At 44.9% G+C, this 22108-nt stretch overlaps 1 protein-coding gene across 2 annotated transcripts in view; it reads right to left on the bottom strand.

The window, feature by feature from the left end:
- Positions 1-289: 289 nt before the first annotated feature.
- The window catches only part of BNIP2 (BCL2 interacting protein 2), a 119503-nt gene continuing 97684 nt past the window's right edge, over positions 290-22108 (bottom strand). For both annotated transcript variants that reach the window (XM_033920298.1, XM_033920299.1), the window contains one exon: positions 290-513. In XM_033920298.1, coding sequence (XP_033776189.1) covers positions 462-513 — 52 coding nt within the window. In that variant the 3' untranslated portion in view covers positions 290-461. The remainder of the gene's footprint in view (positions 514-22108) is intronic.

Raw genomic sequence — 22108 nt, 5'->3', positions numbered from 1 at the left:
GGAGACTTTCAAAGCGATGGATACCAGGTGTCTAACACCATGCAGTGTGTGATGTCAGAAATAATGAACTAACCTTACCTGACCTGTTTTGTGATGCCACACTGACATTCTTCCAACATGGCAACACCCAATGGAACTGAACTGAAATATAAGGGTGTTGTATTACATGTGAAATCTAAAAAGGCATAGTTCTATATCTGGCAAATGCTAAATGCTGCAAACTACTGTTTGGATGTCCACCCAAAAGGAGTTTTTCTTTTTGTAAAGAAATAGCTATGCAAACTAGTACAGCAGTAAACAGTTCATTGTACAATAGCTGACGTAATTAAAAGGCACCTTTTGTAACAGATTACAGAGAGACGACCAAATACATCATAGAAGTCATAACATGTCCCCTTTCCTCTTAAAATAGTAAGTATCATTCCAGCTGCACATTCTTCCGTTTTACTTGGGCTTCAGACCTACTGTTCATTTGATGATTCTTCCTGCTTCCGATTAAGCTCTTTGTCAACTCTGCTTGGTAGAAAAGTCATAAAGTTAGCATATAATGCCAACACAATAAAATTCAAACATTTTTAGCTAACATATTTGGCTGCATCATTAGTTCTATTTTTTTAATGAAATAATGAATTAGGTAATAGGAGAATCACTTGCTTATAAATTGGAACTATTCAACAGAAATAACAAAAATTAAGGAATTTAGGCTCCCTTTTACTAGGATTACCATATTTGTGAAGTGAAAAAGACATGACCACACCCCACTCTCATCCAGCCCTGCCCTGCACCCCCCCTATCAGTCTTGTCCCTGCCCCATTCCCACCTTTCACCCCTTAGTCCCCCTTCCTATCCTCTGTACCCTTTTAGTGCTTCTCTCCCTGCAATCCCTCCCATGCAGGTGCTTCTCTCCCACGGATGCTTCTCACCCCCCTCCCATCCAACCTCCCCCTGCATGGGTGCTTTTTTTTCTTTCGCTAACTCCCCTCTCCCCATTCATGGGTGCTTCTCTCTTTCCCCCTCCAATCCCCCCCCCCCGCCAAACTCCCCATGGGTGCTTCTGTCTGTCTCCTTCTCCCTCTTCTCCCCCATCAAGATCTGGTTGTGCAGGCTGTCTCTCCAATACCTCCCAGCCCAGCATCGTGCTTTTCCCCTGTCCCCCCCACCCACCTCCACCAAATATTTAATCTTTGGGCCGGCCGGCAGCAAGGTGAGTCTACTGCCATTGGCCTGCCCTGGAAGCCTTCATTCTACAGCAACTTTCTGTTCCCCACATAGGCGGGATAGCTGCAGAATGATGGTTACCGAGGCAGGCCAACGTCAGTAGGCTCACCTCACTGCTGCTGCCCAGGAGCTTAAATATTTGATGGAGGAGATAGGTGGGGGACAGGAAGAAGGAAAACCCGGACAAACTTCAAATTTAGAAAGATATCCGGGTAAATTCAGATGTCTGGTAACCCTTCCTTTTACAAAGTCCAACAGCACGGTAAATACTCTGAAACCCACAGGAATCAAATGGGTTTTAGAGAATTTGCTGTGCGGCTTTGAAAAAAGGGGCTATAGTGTTGTATTTATTCTATACACTTCTCCCTCCGGATTTGTGGGGGATAGGAGCAGAGCCGGACCGCGAATGGTGAAATACCGCAAATATCTTCTGGTCCGGCTCTGACCCACCCCCTCCTCCCTCCCAGCCTTACCTGGTGGTCTAGCAGGCTTTCAGGGCAGGAGCGATCTTCCTACGCTCCTGCCCTGTGCAGATCGCCAATAGGAAATGGCTGCCGTGAGTTCCTGTAGTCTCTCGAGACTATGACGGGAACTCCCCACAGCCATTTCCTATTGGCGATCTACATGGGGCAGAAGCGTAGGAAGATCGCTCCTGCCTCGAAAGCACGCTAGACCACCAGGTAAGGCCGGGACACCGGGGGAAGGCTAAACTATGGGGTTTTTAAAAAAATTTTTTCCCCCTCCCCCAAAAATTGTGAATATGTGAAATCGCAATTGCCGAAACTGCGAATGGGGAGGGGGAAGTGTATTAAGCATTTTCTCATAGTGAGGTATGTGAAACATGGATAAGAACATTAAAAAACCATGTTGAGTCAGATCAAAATCAAGGTCCATCATGTCTGTAACAGTCTGCCTAGAAGATCTCAAATCGATCAAATTCTTCATTTCAAGGTACAAGCAATGCTTCTTCGAATTTACCTGGTAGCTAATAATTTATGGACTTTTCCTCTAGGAATGTCTAAAACCACTTTTGAACTCTGCTATGTTAGTTACTTTGATTATGTCCTTCAACAATAGATCCCATAGCTTAAAGGGTTGAGTGAATATTTTCTACAATTTGTTTTCAATATGCTGGGTTATTAGTTCCATGAGTGTTCTTTTAGTGCTGTCTGAAAGGTTAAATCATGGGTAGGTAATCTGCAGCCTCCCATTGAATTGTATGTGGTCTCCAAGACCAGGGGGAATATACAGAAAAACAATAGCATCAATGTTTTGATTTTCAACATCCTTAGACAAAATGGGCCAAAATACTTTAAAGAACATGCTATCTGTACCCTCATCAAAAAAAATTGTACGATGTAATACTCTCCAACAAGCCTTCTCGGGCGTAGCCTCGACGCTCTGGAATTTACTCCCAGAGTGGCTATGTCTACTTCTACTTGAGAAAGCAGGTGAATGCCTGGCTTTTCACCCAAGCCTTTAATACAAAGGATGATTGGTTATACACTCATTCTGTACTAGAACTAGCTTGCCACACAACAGATCAGCCATCTAACTACAGACTTATAGCCTCAATACTGCTATATGTCAAGCTAATGGAAGGTCTTGTGGCAAAACTCACAGATTACCTAGAAAACCATAACATACTCCACCTCTCACAATCAGGCTTCAGGGCCAACTACAGCACAGAGATACTACTATGCTCTCTAATCTAATCTAATCTAATCTAAATCTTGGGTTTATATACCGCATCATCTCCGCAGATGGAGCTCGACACGGTTTACATGGTTAGGGAAGGAACGGAACTCCAGTGGAATTATATAAGTATGAGAGAAGAGAGGTTGGTGTGAGAGTGCCAGGAGCGGGACGGGGTTACGTTCTGGAGAAGAGCCAGGTCTTCAGATGCTTACGGAATGGTAGAAGGGGGCTCAAATTGCGGAGAGGGGAGGGGAGACTGTTCCAGAGCTGAGTGATTCTGAAAGGGAGGGAAGAGCCAAGTTTACCAACAAGGGAGATGCCTTTTAAGGAGGGGTAGGATAGTTTTAATTTTTGAGTGGATCTAGTGGAGGTTGGATTTGAGGAATTCCAGGATAGAGGAATAAAAGGAGGAAGGATACCGTGGAGGATCTTGAAGGTTAGGCAGGCACATTTAAAGTAGACCCTGGAAATAACGGGAAGCCAGTGCAGATTGGATAGGAGCGGTGTGACATGGTCAAATTTACTTTTTGAGAAGATAAGTTTGGCCGCGGTGTTCTGGATTAGTTGGAGTCTGTGGAGGCTTTTCTTTGTTAAGCTTAGGTAAATGGAATTGCAATAATCCAATCTGGAGAGGATAATGGATTGTACGAGGACGGCAAAGTGTTTTTGGTGGAAGCAGGATCTCACTTTCCTCAGCATGTGAAGGCTGCAAAAGCATTTTTTTATCAGGGAGTTGAGGTGGTCGTTGAAGGATAATGATGAATCTATGGTGATGCCCAGAACTTTGCTAGAGAATTCCAGCTGTAGAGAGGAGCCTGTGGGCAGTGGGATGGAAGTGGGTAATTGATCAAGTTTAGGGCCGAGCCAAAGTAGTTTAGTTTTGGACTCGTTCAATTTCATTTGTACAGTGTGAGCCCAGGATTGAAGTTTGGTTATGCAAGAAGAAATGTTAGCTGCGAGATTGGTGAGGTTCGCGTCGGTCTCGATGAGGACCAGGATATCGTCAGCGTAAGTGTAGAGTGTTTCTAGGGGGGATAGGTGGAGAAGATTCAGGGAGGACATATAAATGTTGAAGAGGATGGGAGATAGGGGGGAGCCTTGTGGGACTCCACAAGTCGGTTTCCATGGGGAGGAAGAGGAACCATGTTTGGTGACGGTGTAAGAGCGAGAACGTAAGAAGTTCGAGAACCAGTCAAGGACTGTAGAACTAATGCCTATCTCGGAGAGTAGGAAGATTAGAATGTCATGGTGGACAACGTCAAAGGCAGCAGAGAGGTCGAATTGAAGGAGAACGGCAAATTTTTTGTGAGAGTGAAATTGTTGGATCTTCGAGATTAGGGAGGCCAGGAGGGTTTCGGTACTGAAGTTGGGTCTGAAGCCGTATTGATAGGGTAGGAGGACAGAGAATCTTTCCAGGTAGGCTGAGAGTTGGGAGGAGACGATGGACTCTAGCAATTTGGTTAGGAGCGGAATGTTTGCTATTGGGCGATAATTGGATGGGGAGGAGGGGTCTAGGTCAGCTTTCTTCAGTAGGGGGGTCAGTGCAATGCGTCCCATTTCAGGGGAGAAGAGGCCCGATGATAGGGCAGAATTTATGAGTATGGTGAGAGAAGAGATGGCCTGTGTGGGTATTTTCTCAAATAGATAGGATGGGAATGGATCCAAGGTGCAGTTACAGGATTTCAGTTTCAGGCAGAGTTTGAGGACCTGCGAATCGGATACTTGCTCAAAGGTAGTCCAGGATCTGTTGACTGGGACGGGGGTGGGGACCTTTGTAGTAGGATCGGGGGAGGCGGGCACCAGAGGATTGTAGGAGACTACGGGAGGGAAGGAGCTTCTCAAGGCGGTGACCTTTTCATTGAAAAAGTTTGCTAATAGGTCTCTACTAGACACAGCCAGACAACACCTAAGTAAAGGCAAAAAAAAAAAAAAAAAAAAAAAAGCTAGTCATACAACTTGATAGACCATGACATCCTATTACAAACAATGGAAGCAATAGGAATCAGAGGTAGAGTTTACACATGGTTTCAAGGATTCCTTAAATCCAAGAAATAGAGTTAAAACAAACAAAGAAAAATCAGATTCCTGGACCAACCCCTGCGGAATCCCCCCAAGGCTCTCCACTATCTCCAACACTCTTCAATCTCTACATAGCCACACTCGGTACTTGCTTGGATAAGCTAAGCATAACCTCATACAGCTACACAATGATATTACCACCCTCTTTCCTTTCGACCAACCTACCTCCAACACAACAAACATACTACACATAACTCTAGAAACAGTGACACAATGGATGAAAAATCACAAACTAAAGCTGAACCAAGACAAAACTAAATTCCTACTTCTCAAACAAAACAAAACCCCAACCATAACAAAACTTGAAATAAACTCCATCCCCTACCCCTTGCAACCCAACCTAAAACTGCTGAGAACACTGATAGACAAAGGCTGCACCATGCAACTCCAAAACAACAAAACAGTCCAGAAAGCCTTCACAGTCATGCAAAACTTAAGACAAATACGAAAATATTTTGACAAAAAACAATTCAGACTCCTGGTCCAGTCCCTAGTTCTAGGACTCCTAGACTACTATAACCTTCTATACCTGTCATGCCACACCAACATGATTAAACAATTACAAACAATGCAAAATACAGCACTCAGACTGATATACGACATTTCCACTGCATTCCAAGACTCACACTGGCTCCCCATACACGTATACTCTACAAATTCTACTGCACGCTATTCAAAGCCCTGAATGGTGATGGACCAACCTATCTAAACAATCGCCTAACCAGGAACAACATATCCAGACCAAGGAGAACACAGGCACCCTTTACTCACTCCCCAATCAAAGGCATACAATGTAAGAAAATGTATGATGGCCTACTAGCCACACAAAAACAAAGGTAAACTCCAAAACCTGCCAAAGAAGCTTAACAAGATACCAAAAGAAGAGGCAGTAAAGATCATTATCCCAGGACAAGCAGGCAGCATATTCTCACATGTGGGTGACGTCATCCACGGAGCCCTGACGCGGACAGCTTTTCAAGCAAACTTGATTGAAGATTTCAAGTTTGCTAGTGCTGCACCACGCATGTGTGTGTGCCTTCCTGATCCACTAGAGGGTGCATACCCTCCTCATGGTCCTCAGTTCTTAGTTTTCCGCTGAGCCAGAAAGCCCTGTCTCTCTTCTCTGCGTTCTTCTAAGTGCCTTTCTGGCACCGCGGCTTCTTTATGTTGTTAGGGAGTCGCTGTGCGTTTGTTAATTGATCGTGTATTTTCTTTGTTTCAAAAAAAAGGACTTTTTATTGTGTTTCTGCCTTCCATCGGCAGGCCCTTCTTGGCCTCAGCCATGCTGGGCTAGGCCTCATTTTGCTTCAGCTGTATTTTCTTCTTCCCTGGCCTCTCTCTGGGCTCACCTCGTGTGAGCAGAATGGCCGGGACCCTTTTTCCTTCGTTGGAATCGGACTGAGTAGCTTCGATCCCCGGTAAGTTTTTCTTTCTTCTAGGTGCGTTACCTTGGTAACGCCACCGGCTGAGTCTCAGGCATTCCAGGCATCGAGTGCAATCGTGCCCGCCTCTACGAGACCTTCGATGCGTGCCTCCTTTCATGGGAATACTCATCTCGAGGTTGCCCTTTATGGAGCGTACTGCTGCACCTTTATTGCCAGTTTCATTGGTACGGTGCCGACTTCTGAACCCTCGACGGACTTCGGTGTGCCTCGACGTCGACTGAGGCTTTCGTGCCTCGACGTCGGCTGAGGCTTCGTGCCTCGACGGTCTCCTAGGGCTTCGTGCCTCGATTCGTCGACTGAGGCTTCGTGCCTCGACGTCGGCTGAGGCTTCGTGCCTCGACGTCTCCTAGGGCTTGGTGCCTCGACGTCGGCTGACGGCTTCGTGCCTCGACGTCGGCTGGGGCTTCGTGCCTCGACCGTCGGCTGGGGCTTCGTGCCTCGACGTCGGCTTGGGGGTTTCGTGCCTCGACGTCGGTTGGGCTTCGTGCCTCGACGTCGGCTGGGGCTTCGTGCCATCGACGTCGGCTGGTGGCTTCGTGCTCGACGTCGGCTGAGGCTTGGTAGCCTCGACGTCGCCTGAGGCTTGGTGCCTCGACGTCGCCTGTAGGCTTGGTGCCTCGACGTCGCCTGAGGCTTGGTGCCCTCGACGTCGACTGAGGCTTGGTGCCTCGACGTCGACTGAGGCATTGGTGCCTCGACGTCGACTGTAGGCTGGTGCCTCGACGTCGACCTGAGGCTTGGTGCCTCGACGTCGACTGAGGCTTGGTGCCTCGACGTCGACTGAGCTTGGTGCCTCGACGTCGACTGAGGCTTGGTGCCTTCGACGTCGAATGAGGCTTGGTGCCCTCGACGTCGACTGAGGCTTGGTTGCCTCGACGTCGACTGAGGCTTGGTGCCTCGACGTCGACTGAGGCTTGTGCCTCGACGTCGACTGAGGCTTGGTGCCTCGACGTAGGAATGCGGCCTTGTGCCTCGACGTAGAATGCGGCCTTGTGCCTCAACGTTGTCTGAGGCATTTGTGCTTCGACTTTCTGCCTCAACGTCGACTGGGGCTGGTGTCACGATGTCGACTGAGGCTTGGTGTCTCGACGTCGACGGATGCTTTGTACCTTCGACGTCGGCTGAGCCGTGTGCTCCGCGTCGCCTGATGCTTGTGCTTTGACGTCGACTGAGGCTGGGGGCCTCATCGTCGGCTGGCGTCGTCAACCGAGGCTTCGTGCCTCGCCGTTGACTGGAGCTTTGTGACTTGACGTCGCTTGGGGCTTTGTGCCCTTTGGTTGACTGTGGCCTTGTGCCTCGAAGTCGACTGTGGCTTGGTGCCGCAACGTCGCTAGGGGCTTTATACCTCGGCGTCGACTGCGGGTTTGCGCCCCGGTTTCGACGGGGGCTTCGTGCCTCGACTTCGTCTGTGGCTCTGTGCCTCGGCGTCTCCGGCTCCTATTCGAGAGGGTTCCCCGTTTTCTCTTCGGTTCATTCCGGGCAGCCGTGACGGATTCTTGTAGTGCGGAGTTTGGTTTCCTGGAGGAGACTCTCTCCCTGCTCCGGCTCTATTGCTCCCGCCATGCGTCACCTCGCTTGGCGCAGAGTGTGGCTGAGGATCCGAACCTCCAGGATCGTCTCGCCACTTTTACTTGCGTGAGTACTGCGTTTCTTGAGGCCTCTTTTTGCGGAGGCCACTAAACGCCATTCAGAACGCGACCCCCGGTCCTTCGCCTATCGGGACGCCTTCAACTGAATCCCTTCTGCCTTGGTGGTTTGGACTCCTTCTCCGGAGGGGCCCTCCAGATACCTTTCTTGTGTTATCTCGGCCTCCTTCGCAGCAGCCGCAATAGCTGCTGCAGCGCCGAGTTATGGTCCAGCCGCCGGCTTCGGCGACTCCTGGCCGTCTTTTTGACTATTCTCGCATAGCCTCCGGGCTGCTCTCTTTCTGGGGATTCCTCCCCTCCCTTCGGGAGGGGTGTCACCGTGTCTACGCACTGGGAGTATAGCCTCGCCTCTGTCGGTTGGGCGTTCCCATCCTCCCATCTGCGTCTGGTCCTGGCCCTTCGTGACCTGCACTAGTTTCTAGTCTTTTCTGCCTCTGCCTCGGCAGGCCGCCTGTCTGCGCCTGAGTCAGCTGGTATCTCAGCGGTCTTCGGCCTCGGCCGAGCTGATGCTTTGGGATCATGGGTCTCCACGGTTCATGTCCTGATGTTCGCCTGGTTTCCTCTTCGTGTTCTCCGCTGGACCCGAGCATCTCAGTGATGGCAGGATCGGGATCCCGCTTTCCAGCGCTTTTGTGGTGCGCTGGTTTCGTTGGTGGGCCACCTCTTCGTATCCCCGCATCAGAAGGTTCTGCCGATGGAATCCTCGGCATCGGCTTAGGGGCGCAACACGACGGCCTTCGGACTCGGGGGTCTTTGGTCGGGTGCGGACCGTCGCAGCCGCATCAATCTGCTGAAGCTCCGGGCCATTTACAATGCTGTGGTGGATTTTCGTTATTGGTTGCTGGATTGCGGGGTCCTGGTGCGTCCCGACATCCCGGTGGCGATGTATTCTGTGACCAAGCCAGGGTGTACAGGTTCCCTGTTACTTATGCAGGGAAGCCCTTCGTTATTGGAGGGGGAGTTACACACTACTTCTTCTTTTGGGCAGTGTATTTCCGGGCGCGAGCAGCATTGTCTGGTGGACACGTTGAGTCGCCCTTTTCGGCCGCACTGAATGGTCCCTCCATTCTCAGACTCTGCGGCATGTGTGGTTGTCTTGGTGGGGAACCCCACAGGTAGTTCTGTTCGCTATTGCCCCTCACTCACATGGTTGCCTCGATATTGCTCGAGGATGTTCTCCGGGGTTCGCATCGAGGTGGATGCTTTCCTTCTCGATTGGATGGGCAGGTTCCTCTATGTGTTTCCCTCCTTTACTCTGATTCTCAGGTCTTTTGATACACCTCCTGTCGGTCTGCGCCACCATGATCTTGATGGCTCCTCTGTGGCCTGGCAGCTGTGGTTCTCCCTGCTCCTCCAGCATGTCAGGGAGCCTCTGTTCCTACCTATGCTCCCCTTCTCTGCTGTCTCAGTGTTGAGGTTTCTGGTTGCATTTCCAATCTGCAGTCTCTACACTTATCAGCTTAGTTCCTCGCAACGTGCCTCCCTCCTTCTGTTTCTCTCAAGTCGGTGGGGGTGTTTTCGAGGCCTCTCGAAGATCTCCACTCGGCAATGCTATTCCCAGAAATGGTCCTGATTTGCTGCGTGGTGTGCCTGAGCACCGCAATGGATCCGCTCTCTGCCTCCTTGCCTTCAGTGCTGGTTTATCTGTTTCACTTGTCTCGGTCTGGTCTCAAATCGACATCTATTCGAGCCCACCTCTGTGCTTTTGCTGCCTTTCATCGGCCGCTTGATGGGACGCTGCTCTCCGTCCATCTGACGGTTTCCCGCTTTATGAGGGATCTCTTCACTGTACATCCTCCGCTCAAAGCCCCTCCGGTGGTTTGGGATCTTTGTGTGGTCCTGACTCAATTGGTGATACCTCCATTTGATTCCATTGATAAAGCTCTTTTGAATTACTTCACCTGGCAGGTGGTATTCCTGGTTGCTCTCACGTCTGCTCGCAGAGTCAGTGAGCTGCAAGCTCTGGTTGCGGACCCGTCTTTTCCTGTATTTCTTCATGACACGGTGGTCCTGCGTACTCAACCCCCAGTTCTTGCCCAAGGTGGTTTTGGACTTTCCATCTCAATCATTCCTTGTTCTTCTGGTCTCTTTTCCGAAGCCCCACTCGCCTCCTGGCGAGGTGGCCACTTTAAGCACTATGACTGTAAGAGGGCGTTGGCTTTTTTATCTTCACGCACTCAGTCTCACCTCAGACGGTTCCTCAATTGTTTTTTGTCCCTCGACCCTAATCGGTTAGGACGCCCAGTTTCCAAGCGCAACTTGTCCAACTGGTTGGCTGCTTGTATTTCCTTTTGCTACGCTCAGGCTGGTCTTGCGCTGCATGGTCGAGTCGCGGGACATAAGTCCGAGCGATGGCGGCTTCTGTAGCTTTCCTCAGGTCGACGCCTATCGAGGAGATTTGCAAGGCTGCCACTTGGTCTTCGGTTCATACTTTCACCTCCCACTACTGCCTGGATACTCTGTCCAGGAGCAACGGCCGGTTGGGCCAGTCGGTTTTGCGTAATCTGTTTTCTTGAATTGCCAACTTCCCTCCGTCCCTTTTTTGGTTAGCTTGGAGGTCACCCACATGTGAGAATATGCTGCCTGCTTGTCCTGGGATAAAGCACAGGTTACTTACCGTAACAGGTGTTATCCAGGGACAGCAGGCAGATATTCTCACAACCCGCCCGCCTCCCCGAGGTTGGCTTCTTTGCTAGCTATCTGAACTGAGGACCATGAGGAGGGTATGCACCCTCTAGTGGATCAGGAAGGCACACACACATGCGTGGTGCAGCACTAGCAAACTTGAAATCTTCAATCAAGTTTGCTTGAAAAGCTGTCCGCGTCAGGGCTCCGTGGATGACGTCACCCACATGTGAGAATATCTGCCTGCTGTCCCTGGATAACACCTGTTACGGTAAGTAACTGTGCTATCGGTCCTCAAAGAGACTGCTCACTGACCAAACAATTGTGAACACACAAGTGGTGGAATTCCAGAAAGTAATTAATATAATTTAATAAAGGAGTGCCCTCAGTGTGATAACGCAGCGAAGGGAGCAGTACTCCTACGCTTCACATCATGAGACAAGGACAACCAGTCCCTGCACCCACACCATCATGGGGTACTTCCAAAGTGTGAAATATAAATCAATAGAAGTGCAAAAAAGTGCAAAAATAAAGCACAAAGCAAACAAACACAAGTGAGGGTCAATCAACAGTCTCTTATCTACTTAAGCCTAACTAAGAAAAAACCTCCACAGACGCCAACGGATTCAGAATGCCGCGGCCAAGCTCATCTTCGCTAAAAGTAAATTTGACCATGTCTCCCCGCTCCTGGCCAAGCTCCACTGGCTTCCGATAATCGCCAGGGTCCACTATAATGCGCCTGTTTAACTTTCAAAATCCTATAAGGTATCCTCCCTCCCTTTTATCCCTCTTTCTTGGAATTCCTCAAACCCTAATTACCACCAGATCTTCCCACAAATTAAAACTATCCTTCCCCTCGCTAAAAGGCATTTCCCACACAGGAAAGCTAGGGACCTCCCTCCACTTCAAAATCACTTAGCTCTGGAACAACCTTACCTCCCCTCTTCGGAACTTGAGCTCTCTCCAAGTATTTCCGCAAACATCTGAAAACCTGGCTTTTCTCAAAAAATGTAGTCTCCCTCCAACTTAGGAATTCAAGGAAACTCTTATATCTTGGCATCCCAAGTCCTCTAAATTTTCTTCACATTTCTACCTCTAACCCTCTGTTGTAGTTCCTTCCTATTTCTCCTACTGTAAACCGCGTCAAGCTCTACGAACGTGGAGATGATGCGGTATACAAACCTAAGGATTACCGTAGATTAGATTATGTTTATATTTGGTCTTTTTACTACTGTTATGCTGTTAACAAAATTGTAAATTTTATGTTGAATTAACATTACATTACATTACTGATTTTTATTCCGCCTCAACCTTGCAGTTCTGGGCGGATTACAAAAGAGACATCTGGACATTTCCAGGATGATTACAAAAAGACTTCTGGACTTTTCCAGAAGAGTTACAAGAAGAAGAACATTTCCAGAGGAGTTACAAGAAGAATGGTGTAGTATAGTTTAGGGAATGGGATACGGCAAGGAGGATTGGGCTATTCCAGTGGATATACAATTTGGGATGCTGTACAGATAGGATATAGTGCAGTTTCAGTATATATGCAGTTAGGGAAGCAGTTGACAAGCTTGGGCTTTGAGGGGAAGGGTAACTGGTGAAGAAGGGAGGATGGGGGAGTCACACTGAGGGGAATCCAGGTTGGAGTTATGACATCTGTATAAATTTTTTGAATAGATGGGTTTTGATTTCTTTGTGAAAAGATTTGACTGTACATCGCGCCCTGTGTGACTCTCTTCATAAAGGCGGATAATAAATTCCAATAAATAAACAAATCAACCAACACAAGTTTTGGTGATTTTAAATACTGTATTTCACAAATATTTTTAGAATAGCTGGTCTAGCAATTTGTTTCCATCATTTTTAGTTAATTTCTTTTTTACTTATTTATGACAGGTGGTCTATGGAGGTCTGTGCTCCACTGCAAAATGGGAGGAATTTTCAAATTCTTGAAGGGATATCCTTCTGCTGTTTGTGGGAAATGGGAATCAACAGCCTAAGTATGGACTCCTGTGTATCCACAACAGAACTTAAAATCTGTAGACCACCCCGATGTCTCCTATAATCTACAATAACCTATACTCACACTTGTACTAGTGCTGTGCCTGGTTCAGCTAAAACTGCAGCCTGACAAGAAGAAGGCTGCCTCAGACAAGCATAAAATTTCACTCCAAATGCTTGTTCCTTCGGGTTACCAGTCAGACCCCGAATGAGCATGAGACCCCAGGTCCCCATAGGTCTCAAAGTTCCTCCTTGAGGGCCGCAATCCAGTCAGGTTCTCAGGATTTCCCAATGAATATGCATGAGATCTATGTGCATGCACTGCTTTCAATGCATAGTCATTGGGGAAATCCTGAAAACCCGACTGGATTGCGGTCCTCAAGGATGGACTTTGAGATCCCTGGTGTATATCCTGTTTGGTAAATACAGACGCAAAAAAAGTGTTCAGTTTGTCTGCGATTTCTTTGTCCTCCTTTAGCACTCCCTTTATTCCATGGTCATCCAACGGTCCCACCATTTTTTTTGCGGGTCGTTTCCCCATAATATATTGAAAGAAAGGCTTGAAGTTTTTCGCCTCCTTGGCTATTTTTTCCTCGTAGTTTCTTTTGGCCCCTCTTACTGCCTTGTGGCACCTGCTTTGATGTTGTTTGTGCTTATTCCAGTTTTCGTCCGTTTTTGACTTTTACCATTCCTTAAACTAAGTTTTCTTGTGTCTGATCGCTTCCTTCACCCCTACAGTGAGCCACGCTGGTTCTTTGTTCTTTTTCCTCTCGGATCCTTTTTGATACATGGTATATATAGATTTTGCGCCTCGGTGGCTGTGTCCTTAAGAAGGGACCAAGCTTGCCCTAGCGTTTTTACAGTGCTTATTCTCTTCTCAATCTTCTTCCCCACCATGAGTCTCATCCCTTCGTAATTCCCTTTTTGGAAGTTCAGCACCGTGGCCATCATTCTGGACCGATGTTTCTTCCCTGTGTCCAGGCCGAAGCAGATCATGTTGTGATCGCTGTTTCCCAACGTCCCTTCTACTTCTACACTTTTTGCCGGTCCTCGCAGTCTATTTAGAATTAAGTCCAGAATTGCATTTCCTCTTGTATTTTCTTTTACAAGTTGTTTCAGGGAAGCAATCGCCTACAGCATCCAGGAACTTGGTCTCCCTAGCACAGCCAGAGGTGCCTAGGTTCCAGTCTATCTCAAAATCTCTTAATCCCTTCTTTAAAACATATCAATACCATTAGATCCAATAATTTTGTGGTAACCACCCCTTCTCTTTGGAATTCCACCCCCTAACCATTTCCATTCAGAAGTATCTCTTCCTCATTTTAAAATTAAAGTTAAAAACATTCTTATTTCAAGACGCTTTTGGCACCTAATTGCCCTTATTGGGACTAAATTTTATTTTTTAAATCCCCTTCCTATCGTACCTTACCTTTTATGTTCACTTTAGTTTAACCATTGTAGTTCCTCCCTTTTTTCTTTCTATTGTTCCCGTTCGTTTAAAGTGTGTGTATTGCTTGTCTTGTTAACTCATCATGAGTTCATTTATGTAAGTTTATATTGTCTGTATCTTATTAGTACTTATTTGTACACTGCTCAGAAGCTTGATTGAGCGGTATAAAATTTTGTTAATAAACTTGAAACTTAAAAGGACCCATTCGTTACTTAGGAATAAATCTTGGGGTAGATTGGAAACTTATTTCAACAAAATTATATCCCATTAATAGTAGATATCCAGAAAGATTTATCTGGGGAGGAAACGTCCAAGGATGGCTAGCTATGCAATGTTAAGGCGGAAGGTTTAGGTTTACTCCATTTGGAAGAATACTATAGAGCTGCCCAGTTGAGAGCGATAGTTGAGTGATATTCATATCCACTTAAATTATGGGTGAGGGTAGAACAAGAAATGTTGGAAGGGATACAAGATATTAGGGATTTGAAATATTTACCTTGGGTAGCTCTGGGGAAAAAAGAAATGACAAATATAAGTAATCCCTTTATCAGTAGCTCAATGAGGATATGGAAAGAGGTAGTAAAAATAAAAACCTGCTGGGTAAAGAGAAAGGGATTAATTTTTGTCCTATATTATTTGCACATGATTTCATACCAGGAAGGGAAGGGGGATTTTTAAGAGGTGGGAGCGAAAAGGTTTTAGGTATTTTGGACAATTTATAGAGGAGGAGGAAATTAAATCCTTTGGAGATCTCCAAGACCAATACCAACTAGTAGCAAGGGATCTTTTTCCCTACTTACAGTTGAAAAAATTATATTATGACATGTAAAACGATGGAAAAGAAATATTGAGGAAGTCTGAATTTGAAAAGAGGTTGGTAAATCAGGTGAAGAAAGGATGTATTTCCTAGCTATATAAAATTATACATATAAATGAGAGCCTGGGAACAGGATTTGGGAAGGGAATGGACCATTGATGAATGGGGGATAATTGTATTACATCTTTTCCATACAGCTAGAGCTGCTACCTTGGTAGAAAATGCTATCAAACTTTTGTTATGTTGGTTCTAATTAGTAAATGTGTAAAAGGGAAAAATGATTGTTGGAGGGGATGTATTGAAAAAGGTACATTTTATCATAAGTGGTGGGAATGTCAAGTTATTCAGAAGTACTGGGAACAGGTGTTTCAGTACGTAAGTTAATTCAAATTCCTGTGGCTATGAAAGCTGAAAGGGCATTATTGGGAGTGTGTGTGTGTGGGGGGGGAGGGGTCTCGAGGGATTGTATTCTTCTCAATCTAAACTTATGGATCTGGCATTTATAGCTGCCTGATTAATTGTGGCCCAGCAGAGGTGTAATTCCAAGGCTCCTAGATTAAGAGATATGAGGGACTGACTAGGAGTAGTCTGCGAAAAATACAGACTATCAGCCCTCTTAACAAACCGGTGGGCACATTTTAAAGATCTTTTGGGAAAACATATTGAATTGGAGAAGGAAGATATGGGGTAAGGTTAGAGGAGGAAATAAAGATGTTAAGTATATTGTCCTGTCCTTATGAAGAAGAAATTCCAGGTCCTGGGGGGGGAGGGATGGGAGTGGAAATGTTATATTTAATTGTATGTTTAAAGATGTTATTTTCTGTACACCGTCTTGAACTGAACAGGCATGACGGGATATAAATAAAGCTATTATTATTATTTTAATCCACTGGATATGGTTTTTTTTTGATAATGTTATTATTGTTTGTATTTTATGCTTTTCTATGGAAAGTGTTACGTTATATTTTGTTTAAAACAAATAATTTTTTAAAAATGAACAGGATCGGCCCTAGCACCGAACCCTGAGGGACTCCACTACTCACCTTTCCTTCCTCCGAGCGACTTCCATTAACCACCACCCTCTGGCATCTGTCCGACAACCAGTTTCTAATCCAGTTCACCACTTTGGGTCCTAACTTCAGCCCTTCAAGTTTGTTCAAGAGCCTCCTATGAGGAACCATGTCAATGGCTTTGCTGAAATCTAAGTAAATGACATCTAGCATTTGTCCTCGATTCAGTTCTCTGGTCACTCAATCAAAAAATTCAATCAGGTTCATTTGGCATTATTTACCTTTAGTAAAGCCATGTTGCCTCAGGTCCTGTAACCCATTAGATTCTAGGAAGTTAATTATCCATTCTTTCAGCAACACTTCCATTATTTTTCCAGACCGAAGTGAGGCTTACCGTCCTGTAGTTTCCCACTTCATCTCTGTGACCGCTTTTGTGAATAGGGACCACATTTGCTCTTCTCCAATCCCCAGGAACCACTCCTGTCTCGAGATTTGTTGAACAAATCTTTAATAAACCCACCAGAACTTCTCTGAGCTCCCTCAGTATCCTGTGATGGATCCGGTCTGTTCCCATCGCTTTGTCTACCTTCAGTTTTTCAAGTTGCTCATAAATACTTTCCTCCGTGAACGGCACAGAATCTACTCCATTTTCTTGCGTAATTTTGCCAGACAGTCTTGGTCCTTCTCCGGGATTTTCTTCCGTGAACACAGAACAGAAGTATTTGTTTAGTGCATTTGCTTTTTCCTCATCACTCTCCACATATCGGTTCCTAGCATCTTTTAGTTTAGCAATTCCATTTTTCATCTTCCTCCTTTCACTAATATATCTGAAAAAAATTTTGTCTCCCTTTTTACATTTTTAGCCATATGTTCTTCCTCCTGCGCTTTCAGCAACGCTTTATTTCACTTGGACACTTTATAATATGCTGTATTAGTAAAAAATAAGAATTCTCTCATTCCATAATCTTCTGTTTTCTAAATAGGGAAGGCATAAATTCCTTCCATCAACTATGATGTTCCAGGACATAGTATCTGCCTTCTCCCAGCCATGGACTAGATTCTAAGGACTTTATATACCTGACATGCAGTTTCACACAAAGCATACTTCTGCAACATCTTGTAATTAACAGAAACATTAACTTTGAGGAGTTCTGCATTTTTTTAGAGTTACTTTTGCATATGCCTTTATTTGATAGCCCTGCACCCTCAACTAGGGATCATTTTTAACATAGCAGCCACTGAGATAGAAGCAAGTGGGGTATCACTCTTGCTCCCATCACTGTATAGACCACTTGAGAGAACTGGGGGTGGGGAACAGGCTTCTGCAGCCATGTGGAGACTCATTTTCAAAGCACAGACTTACAAATCTACATAGTTTGCTATGAAATTTTCTAAGTCTATGAGCTTTGAAAATTAGCACCTTGGTGTCCTACCTTCAGGATAGGGCCCAAATACACCTGGGATCAAAGGCCATCTGTGAGGGATTCCTTAACTTATTGGATGATCCTTGTCAAAAGCCACTGTCCTACTAGGGAGGCTCCTGGGAACTGCTAAATCAAGTCAGGGGGCAATTTTCTTTTTAAAGAGTTATTTCTACCCCCCCCCCCTTCCGTCTTGCATTATAGCAGATTATTTGGTAAAATTTTATTTATTGCCACAACAGAATATGAGCAATTTTGCATAATAGGTTTAAACAAAGGCAGGTGCATCATATAACTAAAATTTTCATTAAAAATAGTAAATTTTTACAGATTGGTATAGGCCCCAAAACGGTTGGGGCCGATAGTTAGCTGACAGTCGTCACCAATTTTCAAGGTGCTGATTACTGGACCTGGATATTCAATGCCAGGCCTAAATCTGTGCTGGTATCTGGATACATATCCAGGCAAGTTAGGATGGCTATTTCTACAGATGGTACCCAGATAGCTGTTGGGTCTGTCCTGTACCACCCTGGCACTAACTGGAGAGTGCCTCAGCATTGAGTATATATTCAGCAGCACTCTCTAGTCGAGTGCAGATCTGCTCTAGGGCCAGCCAGTGTGCTTTAAGTCTAATACTAAGTCACTATAAGTTAAATGACTTGATTCTTCACCATTATACACCACAAATTTAAAGTATTCTATGCAGCCAGCAGCAATCACCACAATCTACCAGACATTTCAGTCCATCACATTTGGAAATTATAAGCTCTTCTGCACCTCAGCAAAATCATATTAACAAGAGTTTCAGAAATACAGCACTAAATTTGATTGTTCAAATGGCTGTCAAAGTGACATCAATGACAAGGCAGTTTAACACTATTCATTAAAACTGCAGTGTAGCAGCATGAAAAATTTAGACTTAAAATTTATAGCCAACCCGAGTGAATACTACTGCTTGCTGCATCCTATCAAAAAAACAGCAGCCAAAAAAAGGATACAGATCATTTAAACACACTGCTCTGATTTGGATTCTGGACTGAATACGAGTTGGTGATTTTTTTTTTGTTGATAGCACCACCTGCTGATATAATAGCATCATTAGTGACTCAAGCTTCTCCTCCTCCAACATCTCAGTTGTGCTATGGCTTCCCAGGGACCAGATGATGATGTTTATTGGAATACACACTGAAACTGAGGAAAAGAAGGCGGAATGCTCTCCTAAAAGTGATTCTGTGCATTAGCTAAATTAGTAATTCAGCTAGGATTCTACAATCCTTACATAATATCTTCATGATACCGTTTTTGAGAAAATAAGGATCAGTATATGCTATGTATGCACTTCTACATGTGTGTATTTATACAATTTAAATCACTATTACCAAAATAACTGCACAATATATTTTCTGCAGGAAAAATAAAACAACATAACAGTCTGCAAATCAATGGGTAAGGGAACTTGGGCATAGAAATGAAATTAGCATGATTATGGATGGAATAACATGATTACAAGAGCCTACAAGTAAAATGTCAATTGAAAAAAAATTCAATCCCCTACAAATATTCTCACATACTAGTAACAAGACATTCTGTTACACCCCATAGTAACATAAAATACTGTACAGTAAAGTTGTATGTAGTAAGTGTTCAGAGGATAGCAAGAGAAATCTATTCCTCACCTCTGGGTGACATCACTGATGGATCCTAGTGTAGGACGCACTACTTCTGTTTGCTCAAAGGAATGTTTTACCATGTATGCCTGCCTGTTCCTGCTTACTGTTGTCATGTGGAACCTCCTCAATCACAGACTTAGAGAATCACAACTCTTTGGGATGGTTGTGAGGATTTATACCATACTATTCTCAAAGAGCACCTGCAATAGGTAAGTAATTTGTTTTCTTTGAGGAAAAACAGGACAGTGAAAACCTCACATATGATTCCTAACTAAGCTAGAGGCTGCCTTCAATCAGAAAATAGTAGGGTCGCAACATGCAGACACATTAATATTTTGGGTGGTGTTGAGCATTATCATACAACTACCTTTTGGAAGAAGGGGTGGAAGAAGGAGCCTGAACAAAAAATAACGGTGGTGGGGGGGGGGTGTAATAGAATTGGATTCTAAACATCAAACATCAGATTTCAGAGGACTGTCTAACCAACCTGCTGTCATGTTCTGCTCTAGGCAAAAATGTGATGTGGACAGATGTTCATACTGCAGCCCTGCAAATCTCTTCTACAGAGACTGATCTTAACTGGGCTATCAACACAGCCATAGCTCTGACATTATGAGTTGTGACATGACCCTCTAGAGTCAGCCCAGCATGGCCATAAGTGAAGGAAATGTAGTCTGCTAGCCCAGTTGGAAAGTGTGCATTTACCAACAGCAGCGCCCATCGTTGGATTTTTTGGGGGGAGATTAAAACAAAACTAGGTGGACATTCTATGGGCATTCACTCAAGACCAAGAAGTACTGTTGACTGGTTAGAACAGAACTCAATATAATCTTGGGGCGGAACAGATGAGTCATCAAAACTATTATTGCTGAAAAACATACTGTAAGGTGGATCAATTGCCATTGCTTGAAATTAGTTGACCCTATGTGCTGAAGTCACCACCACCAAAAACAAAAGTAGCAAGTGCGTCAAACAGAGCTTTCATCAGCTGGCCATACAATGCTCAGGTCTCAGGACATTGTGGGAGACTTCAACAGAAGCAATTCCTGCATCAAGTGAACAGCTAAAGGCTGTACACAGCCTGATGAGCTCCAATTTCACTAAGATGAACCTAACAGAATTGTTCTTAAGACCTACCTAAGAGAGAAGGTATTCAAGTAGTTTATGTGCAGGGCAAGTAAAATGATCTAGAGTTTTGCCATCACAAATGGAAACTCCCTCTTAAAACCATACACTCTCCTAGTTGAATTTGTTCTAGCAGCTAGCAAGACATGAAACACTGTCAGGCAACCTTAGAGAAGCCAAATGTTAACCTTTCAACATTAAAACTATTAGGGCTAGGGTTCAATGTTGGGATGCTACAATATCCCCTGATCTAGTGAAATCAGGATGGGAACATACATTCCAGCCTCACTCACTGTATTTCTGATGGTGAGATTCAACAGATATGGGAACCAAGCTTGTCGCAGGCAATAGGGAGCCTTGAGAATTATGGCTCCCAATCTCGTCTGGAGTTTCAGAATGGTATTTGTTATGAAGGAAGGCAGACATCTGAAACCAGGAATGTCCTCATCCTGGAATGAAACCAAAGCAATTTTTTTGTTGAAAAGAGTGGGAAAGAAATAAGGTGTCCCTCTTGAAAGATCTTGTAGGCGACTTTGTTATCCAATGACCATTTGTAGGGTAGAGGGGGTTCCTCAGTCTGTCTACTATATATGTGAATACACAAAAAAGACCCCAAAAAAGACTGCCAAAGGAACTTTAAAAGACACAAACGTAGAGGCAGAAAAAGACAATGGGCTCTGAGAGGGGTATTCTGAAGATAAACACTCATGAGGACACCAAACAGTCAATACATTATTAAAATACGTATTTAAATAAAATAAATTTTTTTTGTGAGATGGGGTATCCTCAGTGTGAGAGGTCAGTGAGGGGAGGAGAACCTCCAGTGTAGAGAACCACAAGGTTAGGGCGAGCAAACCCTTACCAGCACACCATCATCGGATACCTCACGTGTGCATAAATAATATAGTGAAATTAAGTTTAGTCAATAAATAGTAAGTAATTAACACGAGTGAAATCACACAGAAAAACACCTCTAGGAGCCCCCCCAGCCAACTCCCCAAATGAACTCAGACTTAGCTCGAAAGACGAAAACAATTTCCTTAGATGTAACAGAAAACCAGGGAATTGCCACATTCAAGGATCCTCTCTGGCTGGGTTCAACCAAGCCCGGTTTCGGTAACTCAGCGTCCCTTCATCAAGAACCCGCTGGAGCTGAATAGCAAAAACAAATCAATTGCCACACAGATAAATCATTCAAGCCGGCTCCTCCCACTCGTGTTAATTACTTACTATTTATTGACTACACTTAATTTCACTATATTATTTATGCACACGTGAGGTATCCGATGATGGTGTGCTGGTAGGGATTTGCTCGCCCTAACCTTGTGGTTCTCTGCGCTGAAGGTTCTCCTCCCCCTTGCTGACCTCTTCAACTGAGGATACCCCGTCTCACAAAAAATTTTATTTTATTGAAATACGTATTTAATAATGTATTGACTGGTGTCCTCATGAGTGTTTATCTTCAGAATACCCCTCTCAGAGCCCATTGACTTTTTTCTGCCTCTACGTTTGTGTACTATATATATGAGCCTGAAAAACTTTGTGGTAAATGGGCCATTTTCTACATCTAACAAGTCTCCTAACCCAAAGAGGTAGGATCCTGCCCCTCCTTGTTTGTCCACTGTAACCAGAATTACCTTGTTTGATAACCAATCTGAAAGCCCTTAAGAGCTAGGAACAATATGGAATGCTCTAGAAGATTATCTGATAATACTTTTCCTGGGAGTTGCTTGAATCTGTGGAATTTTTAGGGAATTCCTTTAGCCAGATTGGAATTTTTTATGGCAAGTCCTGGGGAGGCCTGATGACAAATAACACATTCTGGAGGATGCCTGTAGATCAAGTCCTCTGAATAAGGTCCACGCTTATCTTAAAAGCCATATAATTGGTGCAACATGAA

This window comes from Geotrypetes seraphini, chromosome 14 (assembly GCF_902459505.1).
Source record: "Geotrypetes seraphini chromosome 14, aGeoSer1.1, whole genome shotgun sequence".
NCBI classification, from domain to species: domain Eukaryota; kingdom Metazoa; phylum Chordata; class Amphibia; order Gymnophiona; family Dermophiidae; genus Geotrypetes; species Geotrypetes seraphini.
This window is presented reverse-complemented; position numbering and strand designations above follow the sequence as displayed.